General features: G+C 45.3%; 1 protein-coding gene across 1 annotated transcript in view; it reads left to right on the forward strand.

Annotated features, from left to right (window-relative positions):
* Positions 1–9240, forward strand: part of prex1 (phosphatidylinositol-3,4,5-trisphosphate-dependent Rac exchange factor 1) — a 178841-nt gene extending 169601 nt beyond the window's left edge. The window contains exons 36-40 of the mRNA XM_079492023.1: positions 3367–3433; positions 5361–5536; positions 5832–5934; positions 6142–6209; positions 6511–9240. Coding sequence (XP_079348149.1) covers positions 3367–3433; positions 5361–5536; positions 5832–5934; positions 6142–6209; positions 6511–6553 — 457 coding nt within the window. The 3' untranslated portion in view covers positions 6554–9240. The remainder of the gene's footprint in view (positions 1–3366; positions 3434–5360; positions 5537–5831; positions 5935–6141; positions 6210–6510) is intronic.
* The last annotated feature ends 4061 nt before the right edge of the window (positions 9241–13301 follow it).

Here is a 13301-nt window from a genome sequence, read left to right on the forward strand (position 1 = left end):
CCCGGAGGTGAACCCCTCTACACATAGACATGGGTGGGCTCGGAGGTGAACCCCTCTACACATAGACATGGGTGGGCTCGGAGGTGAACCCCTCTACACATAGACATGGGTGGGCTCGGAGGTGAACCCCTCTACACATAGACATGGGTGGGCTCGGGGGTGAAGCATGATTGAACCCTACAAACCCTCCCGCGCACTCAGATCAGCCAACGCAGGAAAGCTGGAAGTACCCTCACTAAAAACGCCGGGACAACGCTCCACACGTCCCAAACTCTTCTCCCTTCTGGCCCCAAAACTGTGGAATGCAATCCCCGTTGCAATCAGAACTGCAGCATCACTCCCAATCTTCCGCCGTAGTCTGAAGACCCACCTTTTCAGACTCCATCATGGCCCATAGCACTTATCCTACCCCCTTAGATAGCACTTTTTAGACTTAGATAGCATTTGAAACAGACTTATAGCATGTCATGTAGACAGCACAATAATTGCATTGTATGTAGTCATAGCACATCATAGTACATATGTATAGCATAGTATAGTATATATGTATAGTTAATATGTATAGTGTCATTATATAGATATGTTCTAGTTACGTTCTTAGCTTACGCATGTTTCTTGATAAATGCATTTTATATATGTGATGTATTCCCATACTTTTGTTCTTGCCTAATGTAAATCGCTCTGGATTAAGAGCGTCTGCTAAATGCCTAAATTGTAAATTGTAAAATTGAACCCCTCTACACATAGACATGGGTGGGCTCGGAGGTGAACCCCTCTACACATGGACATGGGTGGGCCTCGGAGGTGAACCCCTCTACACATAGACATGGGTGGGCTCGGAGGTGAACCCCTCTACACATAGACATGGGTGGGCCTCGGAGGTGAACCCCTCTACACATAGACATGGGTGGGCTCGGAGGTGAACCCCTAGACCTCTACACATAGACATGGGTGGGCTCGGAGGTGAACCCCTCTACACATAGACATGGGTGGGCCCGTCGGAGGTGAATCCCTCTACACATAGACATGGGTGGGCTCGGAGGTGAACCCCTCTACACATAGACATGGGTGGGCCCGGAGGTGAACCCCTCTACACATAGACATGGGTGGGCCCGGAGGTGAACCCCTCTACACATAGACATGGGTGGGCCCGGAGGTGAACCCCTCTACACATAGACATGGGTGGGCTCGGAGGAGGTGAACCCCTCTACACATAGACATGGGTGGGCCCGGAGGTGAACCCCTCTACACATAGACATGGGTGGGCCCGGAGGTGAACCCCTCTACACATGGACATGGGTGGGCCCGGAGGTGAACCCCTCTACACATAGACATGGGTGGGCTCGGAGGTGAACCCCTCTATAGACATGGGTGGGCTCGGAGGTGAACCCCCTCTATAGACATGGGTGGGCTCGGAGGTGAACCCCTCTACACATAGACATGGGTGGGCTCGGAGGTGAACCCCTCTACACATAGACATGGGTGGGCTCGGAGGTGAACCCCTCTACACATAGACATGGGTGGGCCCGGAGGTGAACCCCTCTACACATAGACATGGGTGGGCCTCGGAGGAGGTGAACCCCTCTACACATAGACATGGGTGGGCCCGGAGGTGAACCCCTCTACACATAGACATGGGTGGGCTCGGAGGTGAACCCCTCTACACATAGACATGGGTGGGCTCGGAGGTGAACCCCTCTACACATAGACATGGGTGGGCCCGTCGGAGGTGAACCCCTCTACACATAGACATGGGTGGGCTCGGAGGTGAACCCCTCTACACATAGACATGGGTGGGCTCGGAGGTGAACCCCTCTACACATAGACATGGGTGGGCCTCGGAGGTGAACCCCTCTACACATAGACATGGGTGGGCTCGGAGGTGAACCCCTCTACACATAGACATGGGTGGGCTCGGGGGTGAACCCCTCTACACATAGACATGGGTGGGCTCGGAGGTGAACCCCTCTACACATAGACATGGGTGGGCTCGGAGGTGAACCCCTCTACACATAGACATGGGTGGGCTCGGAGGAGGTGAACCCCTCTACACATAGACATGGGTGGGCCTGTCGGAGGTGAACCCCTCTACACATAGACATGGGTGGGCTCGGAGGTGAACCCCTCTACACATAGACATGGGTGGGCTCGGAGGAGGTGAACCCCTCTACACATAGACATGGGTGGGCCCGGAGGTGAACCCCTCTACACATAGACATGGGTGGGCTCAGAGGTGAACCCCTCTACACATAGACATGGGTGGGCCCGGAGGTGAACCCCTCTACACATAGACATGGGTGGGCTCAGAGGTGAACCCCTCTACACATAGACATGGGTGGGCTCGGAGGAGGTGAACCCCTCTACACATAGACATGGGTGGGCCCGGAGGTGAACCCCTCTACACATAGACATGGGTGGGCTCGGAGGAGGTGAACCCCTCTACACATAGACATGGGTGGGCTCGGAGGAGGTGAACCCCTCTACACATAGACATGGGTGGGCCCGGAGGTGAACCCCTCTACACATAGACATGGGTGGGCTCAGAGGTGAACCCCTCTACACATAGACATGGGTGGGCCCGGAGGTGAACCCCTCTACACATAGACATGGGTGGGCTCAGAGGTGAACCCCTCTACACATAGACATGGGTGGGCTCGGAGGAGGTGAACCCCTCTACACATAGACATGGGTGGGCCCGGAGGTGAACCCCTCTACACATAGACATGGGTGGGCTCGGAGGTGAACCCCTCTACACATAGACATGGGTGGGCTCGGAGGAGGTGAACCCCTCTACACATAGACATGGGTGGGCTCGGAGGAGGTGAACCCCTCTACACATAGACATGGGTGGGCTCGGAGGAGGTGAACCCCTCTACACATAGACATGGGTGGGCCCGGAGGTGAACCCCTCTACACATAGACATGGGTGGGAGGGTGAATGACATCATGGATGAATGATATCATAGTACTGACATCATAGATGACTAATGCAATTGACGAGATCCAGATGGAAGCCGCCGCGTTATTGGGCCCTGTATACTAGTAGACAACAATGATTCAAGTTTTGTTGTTGTTTCATGCAACCGCTTTTAATTAGGTTAAAGAGAAGTGGCTCGCGCATTGAAAAACCTTAAAAAGCAATACTTGAAGCTAAGAGAAAGTCGCAGTCAGCTCCTATGCTAATGATGGATTAGCGAGTTAATTAGCTAAAAGGGCCTTGATGTAGCAGAAATGCGCTGTGTACTCTCCGATACACACTACATGACTCAGCTCTCACACACGGTGACTCAGAGGAGACAGATTCTCTCAGCCGAGCCAAGTAGTTGTAAAAAGACTGTAAATACAACTGCCTTTTCTGCCCCAAAGGGCTTTCTACTTGGAGAAGTCCAACCTCCCCACAGATTCCAACACGACAGCTATGAAGATTGACCAGGTAAATACACATACACAATATGTTATATTCTGTTTTGTAATAAATAAATGATAGTTTTATTTTTTCCTCATTATTACAAATTGTTTATAATGGATTCTGCCACTGTCACTCGGTTACATTACTGGATTTGTTCCTAAAATAATGAAAATAGCGATTCTACATTCATCTAGTAGTATTAACCCATTTTGGGCGGGAACCCCTTTTGGTGTTAGCATCATGTTATGCTTTAGCTATTGAAAAATAGCAGATCTACAAGCTCGTACGAGCTTGTAGGTCGAGCTTGTAGGTCTGCTATTTTTGAAAAATCGAAGAACGACTGTCAGGATGTAGAAGACATGTTTAGAATCTGATCTCAGGTCAAAATGGGTTAATTGACAAAATAATAGAACATAAATAGTAGAAATATGAAGATGCAGTACAAGGTTTCGATGTGTGTGTAATGTGACATTATACTGTACATAATAATGTAATGGAAGCCCACATAATGCATGATTGTTTGACTGAATATTAATGCAAGCGCAGATACTGGGCCTTGAAGTTAGAGACCTCCACCCAAGCATTGCCAAAGTAAGATGAACTGCTACCTATTCCACTGGAATAGTCCTGCTAGCTCATCCACATCCCCTCATTAACCATTAACTAACCCTGACAACTCCATCATCATTTAATGAAACATGAAACTAATGGATTCCATCTAAACTTTACAAATGTAGAATTAATTTGAGTGCCTCGAACTGACTATTGGAAATTGATTCAAGCAACTGTAGTATAAATAGAATAGAAATAGAAAAATAACAGTTTAAAAAGTAGCCTTGAGATTAGAGCCTTAATATCAAGTTTACATCAACTTCCACTGAAGAATCATAGATCACATTGACCTGAGCAAAACACATTTCCCATGTGGATAATGAAGACATATAGAAAATGAATAAAATCCGCACTTCCAGTCGAGTAAGAGTCTTTGTTTAATGATGATAGTGCTCCGCAGCAGCAGTCATACCAGACAGACAAACGCGTTTCGGCGCGCAGGCCTTCGTCAGTGTCAACATTTTGACACTGAAAATTTTGACAAGACTCTTACTCTACTGGAAGTGCGGATTTTATTCATTTTCTATATGTTCATTTTGAATCTGCACCCAGCACACGCCTGCAACTATATAAAACTAGAGCGGGCCTTTTCCCTTGAAGTGAACTGATAATGAAGACATCTAATATAGTCACATAATTTAAACTTAATCCCCCTCAAGTTATTCTTGGCCATGTTCTTTTGCTACCTCCCTATGGCTTTGGTCAGACTGGCAGCCCAAATCCTATGGCTATGGTCAGACTGGCAGCCCAAATCCGGATCCAGATTGGATTCATCAAGTCTGAAAAGCAAGAAAGACACATCAAAACAGATTTTTGCAAATGAGATTTGTAATTTATAATTCATCTACCACTGCGCCGCTCGCAGAGAGTAGCTGATCTATGAGCTCACATGATACAACGAAACTCATTATGAACTCGTAGATCAGCCATTTCTGGCTCAGTGGCCTTGTGGTTAGAGTGTCCGCCCTGAAACTGGGAGGTCGGGGGTTCGATCCCCGGCCGGGTCATACCAAAGACTGTAAAAATTGGACCCAATGCCTCCCTGCTTGACACTCTGCATCAAAGGGTTGGATTGGGGGTCAAATCTACTAATCAAATGATTCCCGAGCGCGGCGCACGCTGCAGCTCACTGCTCCTTGGCTGCGGCTCAACCGCTCCAAGAGATGAGTCAAATGCGGAGAACAAATGTCACTGCGGTAACGTGTGTGACAAATCGTACGACTTTGACTTTGACACCGTCATACGACTTGCTTTGAGGAACAAATGGGATTTGCCTGCAGCCTGACCAAAGCCTATACTGTACGACTACAGTACTCACCCCCCGTTGTCTGCCTTGTAGCTACTGCGTCCCCTCAACACCCTGGACGACCTGTGTCGACTGATGCAGTCCTACGTGAACGTGCGTCCCAGCGCCCAGGGCCACCCGTCGGGGGTCAGCGTGCTGTGTGTGTCCTCGGAGCTGTGCAACCGCTTGGGAGCCTGCCACATCACCATGTGTGGCACCGGCATGCACAGGTCAGCCTTCTTGTGTATTGTAACTCCTGGACTATGAGGCTCAAACAAAGGCTTACATATTGACCTTTTTCCACAATAGCCATTTTGACGTGAAATTGTAGGCTCAACGCAGGTATTCCCAATGATATTATTTAAGGTAGCATTCTATTCCCGTAGTATAATTGGTAACACCTGTGTTTAATTAGCCTTCTATTTCATCATGTCCATATGACGCTGAGCTATTTAGCATCCTAATAGATTATCTCTTGACATACTGTAGCTGTGTGCACACATTGACTCCTTTGTTCTTTTACAGAAGTACCTTAAGTGTAACACTGGAACAGGCTATGATTCTGGCCAGGAACCATGGCCTAATACCCCGATGCATCATGCAGACCATGGACATCATGCGCAAACAGGTTACACCTGTGTACTTAATAATAATAATTCCCAGATCTGGTCTGGGAATTACAGCCTCGGTTACATCCGGCTTGAAGGACCAAATGTAACGGAGGCTGTAATTCCCAGACCAGATCTCAGGCTCTCTGATATAGAGCCTTGGTTACAATAATAATACACTTCATTTGGAGATTTTAAATGAGTAATTGTAACAAATTATCTCCTAGGGGACAAGAGTGGAGCTCTCTGCAAAAAATCTCAAGGTGATGGAACAGATGCCTGCCTCAGCCCCAAGGTAAGCATACATACACAACCACCTTCTGGTACTAATGAGTAGCTCAGTAGTACTAGTACCATCTCACACAACCACCTTCTGGTACTAATGAGTAGCTCAGTAGTACTAGTACCATCTCACACAACCACCTTCTGGTACTAATGAGTAGCTCAGTAGTACTAGTACCATCTCACACAACCACCTTCTGGTACTAATGAGTAGCTCAGTAGTACTAGTACCATCTCACAACCACCTTCTGGTCCTAATGAGTAGCTCAGTAGTACTAGTACCTGATCTCACATTGCATGTTCTCGTCCTGCAGGCTGTTCAAGCTGTGCCTACCACCTTCTGATGGAGATCTCTAAAGGAGGGGTCGCTCCAGTCTTACTCCACGGTGCATTTTTAAAGCATTGATCAACACACGCCTCATTTACTTGAATGTCACGGGTGGCGGTCGAGAGGAAGATGGCATGAGGGGAGGAAGACTCGCCGTGCACCCTCAAAGAGACGACAGTGGCAAGGTTCACAATGGCAAAGCCCCCCCCCCCCCCCCCCCATTTCAACATTGCAGCACCAGAGTTTTCTATGCATCGAATATCTTTGATGCCGCCACTATATCAGCATGACTATAAAACCAACAGAAATTGTGTCTGGACAAACTAAAACTGATATTTATGACTCGATAACCAATCAATGACTGGTCACTTATCGAGGACATCCGTTAAACATCCACATCTTGTGGAAAGTAGGCGCCAGTTTTGAGGACAGGGCTTAATAAAGAAGCTTTTATTAACTAGATTAACTTAACTACCTGTAGCCGACTACTTGTTCTAAAAGCAAATATGCATTTATGCCTCGAACTGCAAGTCCAGAGAACCGAGGCTTCAAATGGGTGGTCCAGGAGACCAGGACTGAATGCCAGGTTAACCAAGGTAGAAGAAAAAATGTTGATTTGAATCATATCATCAATAGCAGGAAGGTAAATGCAAGTAGGGGATTCAGGGAAGGATGGAACAGATTGACGGTATGGGCGCTTCACGGGGCGGCCCGTTGCATGCGGTAAATGTGCAATTACTGTAGGTTTAGTTTGAGTACTGTATTGCTGCACTATAAGAAGGATAGTTATTTATGCAGGAGCATTTTTATTCCTCACTTCTATCAAGTATTAAAGAATTTAAAAAAACCATTCCAGCTTACGTACAGAACAGTATTTAATGGGCCAATGTATGCCACGTTTAAGACTTACCTGCTTACGTGTTTGTTTTATTTATGTCTATGAAGATTCATTCTATCAGTAATGACTGGTTTATACTTGGTTGCCGCGCCGTGTTGCGGACGGCGCCGGAAATACCACATCTACAAGCTCACAATGCGCCGCACTGTGATGCGTCAGCGGATTCGACCGTTATCATACCATTGAATGGGGCCAGTATGGCCGTTATCATACCATCGAATGGGGCCAGTATGGCCATACTGGCCGACATTTCCAACATGGAAACTAGGGGCTACTAATATATACTATTCTCTGATCGAGACGTAACTCGGACGGCGCTGAGTCAGGTCTGGTGGCTGTCGCAACGCTCGGCACGGCGCCTCGCTCGGAGGTGCCTCAAGGCCACCAGACACGGCGCGCCTCCGTCAGGACATCAGTGACATTATCACCCGTCACATCGAATCGGTGATAATGACATACTGAAACAATGAGTATGCCAGTATGGCCATACTGGCCCCATTCGATCGTATGATAACGGCCATCCTGGCTCCATTCAATGGTATGATACCAGTCGAATGGGGTGGACGCGTCGTAGTCTTATAGATTGGCTATGTTCGGTGCATGACACCCGGCGCACAACTAGGCATGAATCACCCTTAAGTGATAAGCATCAGGGAGTGCTAGGGAGAGACGAGGAAGCTAGCATATCATAATCAGGGGAAATCAAGCTATAGCTAACTATAGAGTGTTTGTTTGTTAATATGCAAGTCATGAATCATTGTTAAATTATTAATATATTTGTTAATTGTGCTAGTTGAAGGAATGCCTTCTGTTGACTCGGACGTGGTGATGACGTGACGCTTTGCTGTGCTCACAGTTGATTTAAAATCTTGAGCTGTCCTGGCATGGTAGTATTTTAGGCAAAATAAGCACAATGACTCATCCAATCAAGCGTCGCGGTTAGCAAAAGGACTCTATGCCTAAGTGAAAAGGACTGGACGATTATAAAGAAAGGGATCATTTGAAGATTATTATTTTGACTGACGTGTTTATTTTCTCGTATATACAGAACAGTAACTATGTTACTATAGGGAAAAATAGGATATGGTATATGCCTTGTTGGAACAGAGCAATGCTGTCAAATTGGTTTATTTTTTTTGGACATAATATAGTAAAACATTTCAAGTTGTTTTGCATTGATGATTGTACATTCAAAGAGAAGCTGTTTCTCTTGGACAAGCCTAACCTCACTGACAATATTGTTTTATGTTTTTGCCTGTTAAAATTGCCTTTGCATATAGATTGAATCTGTGCTGAAATATTGCTTTCTCTAAACAGGTCATTCAGCCCTTTTTTTATTTATTTAAAAGATTTTGACAGGTCCCAGATAAACAAATTCACTATAGCGCTCTGACCACGGCTGCTACACTGTACACTGGTGAATATAACTATTATTTTGATATTTCACATTGACATCTTATAAATCGGCAAATTAGCTTGTGCACTTTTATATGAATATAAAATGGTCTTAATATTAGCCATGTCCCTTAAACCAGAATGCATTATTATGCTTAACTTGGTCTTAATTGATTCTTACAATTTTATGTTTTAAGTCAAGTCATTGTTTCAGAATGTGTACCTGGAAAGCAAATACTGTATGTGACTGATTATTCGTTTATTTGCATTATTGTATTGTCTCGTTGTTGTACATACTTTAGTTGTAATTTTATGTCGCGTGAAAATAACTGTACAAAGAATTTTCTTTTTTTTAAAATATCTTTCTAAAATCATGCTTTTAAATTGAACCTTAACAGGTAGTAAATAAAATATTCACAGTAACAGTAAGTAAGGATTTTTGTCTGACATTAAGTGCTGTAACATGACCTACTGTACGCAGGCCAAGCCTACTCCACACACCAGACCCTGTTGTACACAGGCCAAGCCTACTCCACACACCAGACCCTGTTGTACACAGGCCAAGCCTACTCCACACACCAGACCCTGTTGTACACAGGCCAAGCCTACTCCACACACCAGACCCTGTTGTACACAGGCCAAGCCTACTCCACACACCAGACCCTGTTGTACACAGGCCAAGCCTACTCCACACACCAGACCCTGTTGTACACAGGCCAAGCCTACTCCACACACCAGACCCTGTTGTACACAGGCCAAGCCTACTCCACACACCAGACCCTGTTGTACACAGGCCAAGCCTACTCCACACACCAGACCCTGTTGTACACAGCGTATTGGCCATTTGGTTACATTTGTACTCACGTTTTTTTACTTAAAGATGGAGTGCCGTAATTTTTTTCCACCCTAAAACATGATCATCAGGTCTTATTGTTATATATGGAGGTATATTTTGATAGTGTGATGTCACTATATTACTGTTTTTCAGTTTGACTGTCAAGGGTTCAGCCTCCAGGAAGAAACCCTAAATACAAAGTTAATACACCATTGCAGATAAAAACGACTCCAGGGTGTCTAATGAAGTACTGTCACTTCATAGACACATGAAAAATACAAATATTGTGGCACTCCATCTTTAAGTATGTAAAAGTACTCATTGTGCAGAATGTCCCATTTCAAAAGTTCAAAATGCATACAAAATCTTTTGAAAAACTAGCCGATCTACAAGCTCAGCATTGTGAGCTTAATTGTAGATCTGCTATTGTCAAATGGCCGAAATATATATATTTTGCTGAAGTGGTTAGTGTTTTGTGCTGTAGTGCCGAAATGATTTCGGCTCGTCAGAGATTTTCAGTAGCACCGAAGAGCCGACTTTAGGGCGGTACCCGCCCCCCCGAACCTCAAATGACGTCACACAGAGCTCTACAGAGCCGAACCGACTTTTATTCGGCTCTAAAATAGGAGTATGAATCAGCCCTAGGGGGTGATCAGGTGTGATCAATTGGCTAATTTGGGCCCTGTCCAGAGCCCAGGCATGCAGAGGCTTTTGTGCTGGTTCTGGACAACAACGGTGTATCTCACCGACTCAAGTCCGGGCACTGCACTCCCTGGTGGTGTGGAACGCGCGTGTCGAATTTGCAGTTGGTGGGGCGAACGGTTCTCGAGTTACAGTGCATGGATTACAGACGCACGTACACACACACAGAGACATTTATAGATAGATAATCAAAATCTAGAAAGCAACTATAACTAAAACAAAATACATGCATACATGGATGCACCTGGGACGTATCCTCAGTGATGTATCCCAAGGTCATCAGGGTTTCGGGTCTCCCAACATCATACCCCTCACTCAGGTGACCCAGCCGGGGTGATCAAGTCCCGACTTACGTCCCAGTAGCTACCCTCGATCAGTCCCATTAGGGAAAAAACAGGGCCACACAATCCGTTCCTCCTGAACTACTCTGCCGGGACTGGGAGGTACCATTCTGGCTCGTGGAAGGACTAGGCTCTGTGGGTTGACTCCTGTCCGGGCCCCTCCTACGTCTCACCAGGTCCACTCCTGCTCTCACCAGGTCAGGCCCTGTGCGTTGCACCAGACTCCCAGCACCAGGCACTTTATTCAGGAATGGTGGATTCTCGAGCCGCAACGGTTCCGCAGGCTCCACCTTGCCCTTGGTGGTGCCGCAGGCTCCGCTTGAGGCTTGAATGGCCTTTCAAATTTGTAGTGGAGTAAAAGTACAATATTTGTCTCTGAGATGTAGTGGACTATAAAGTAAAAGTGTTGAAAATTGGAAATACAGCAAGTAAAAGTATACCTGTGAACAAAATTGTACTTAAGTACATTACTTGAGTTATGTTGCACCACTGATTTGTAGACACTCAGGATTTCATAGTGTGCATGTTTTATTGACTACTAGCTTTGGTTGATTGCATGAGATGAGATCCATATTCATCATTCCTCAGTGACTTTTGTACACCTTCGGAATTAACTATATATCACTGATAATGATTGTAGTGGGCCTTAAGCTTCAATATGCGTGCACACACACACACACACACACACACTGGGTATTAGGTTTACTATTTTGCAATTAGATTGCAATTGATCTTCATTTGAACCACTGAGAAAACATTTGAGCTCTTAATTCCATTTCAGTCTCTTCTTCCTTACATGCTGAACAACATTCAGAGAGAGGCTGCATGTGGTGAAGACATGGCTACGCTGCTACAACATGAGAACATCCATTATCCTGACTGAAGAGAGGGAGGCAGATGAATACTGTATGAACATGTCGCATGCATCAGAAAATGTCAGCCTTCCTTTGCAGTAAAATTCTGAGTGTTGAATTTAAATTTTGGGCGGGAACCCCTTTTGGTGTTTTAAACATTATGTTGTGATTTAGCTATTGAAAAATAGCAGATCTACATGCGCATAGTGCGCCACCGAGTGGCGCGCTACAAGCTTGTATAGGTCTGCTATTTTTGAAAAATCGTGAAAATATTTATTTCAGAAAACTGGAGGATTTAGAAGAATCTTTAAATTTTGAGGTCAGGCCTAAATGGGTTAACTGAATGTGTAAGTGTGTATTAGTGATGGGAGATTAATCGGCAAACACATCGGTATCGGCCGATTCTAGTTGTTTCTAGATTAATCGGCATCGGTTTGATTAATCAATCAGACCGATGAATTAATCGTTCCGTTAATTCGGTCTGCCTTTATAAACAAGCCCAAAGTAACGGCATGAACAGATCTACGTACAAGCTCACAATATTAAATATAAGGTAAATCTGACTTGCCTAAACCTGCAGTGCAGACACCCTGTTACATGTATTTTTCAGAATGGACAAATTATTATTATTATTTTATACAGAATGAGATCATATCGACATCGGTTATTGGCCATAACAGCAATTAATTATATCGGATATCGATATCGGCCAAAATGTTTCTCAATGGATCTGTCAGAGGAGGGTTATTCAACTGGCGGCCCGCGGGCCAAATGCGGCCTGTGGAGCACCCCCTAGTTTGAAAACTAAAAAAAAAAAAAAGAGAGAGAGCTAATGAAAGTTAGAGGTGGCGTGTGTGTGCGATATGAAATGTGAGATTATCATACTGATAATCTCACATTTGGAGCTGGAGCTGCTCCTGGAGGGGTCTAACATCAGCTCACGTAGACCAGGAAGAGTGCAGTGTCAACAATGCATGGAGTGTTGCTGTCACATCATCTAGAACAGATGTAAACAAAAAACAATTGCGTGATTGAATAGGAGTTCTAGCGTTAGACCCCTCCAGCAGCAGCCCCAGCTTCAGCTCCCCTATATCTTTATTTATTTTTTAATATTTTGTTTTGGTCAATATAATTATCAAAAAAAAAAAAAAGGGTTAGGGAGAAATTCCCCTTTAATTATTGTGCCTTAACAGGTTTTTGACGGTGTCCATATGGATTTGGGACTCTCATGAATTTTCCCCGCATTTTTGCGATTTACATGGGGGCTCAATTTGTTTAATAACCCTCCTATGACAAATCCATTGAGACCCATTTGCTCTCCGCGGTCACGGAACTGCTGTAAATGACCCAACTGCTGCAGCCTACAAATGAAACCATGCACTCTGAGTTGCAAATGAATAAATGTATAGCCTACTCAACTGTCCATTTGTATTCTCTCAGCCAGGTGGAGAGTATAAGGGGCTGGCAGTTTATAGGGACTGACTTTTGAAATCAAGACAGATTAGATTTGCCTCAATGACGGTCCCCTAATCTACTGCAGGCTATCAATATCACTCAACAATCCAGCAAGTCATTTGCTTGAAGTGAGTGCAGACCCAGCTGTGTTTAAATTTAACTGATCATCCCAGTCATTGTTAATTTAACTCTAGAATGTTTGTTTGCATTATTTGTACACTCCCAGAGTAAAATTAACACTATCGGATGTTCACTCGGCACCCTCCCTGGCTAAAGCTTCTACATTGCAGTTTTTCC

The sequence above is a fragment of the Electrona antarctica genome, assembly GCF_951216825.1.
Source record: "Electrona antarctica genome assembly, chromosome: 2".
Lineage (NCBI taxonomy): Eukaryota > Metazoa > Chordata > Actinopteri > Myctophiformes > Myctophidae > Electrona > Electrona antarctica.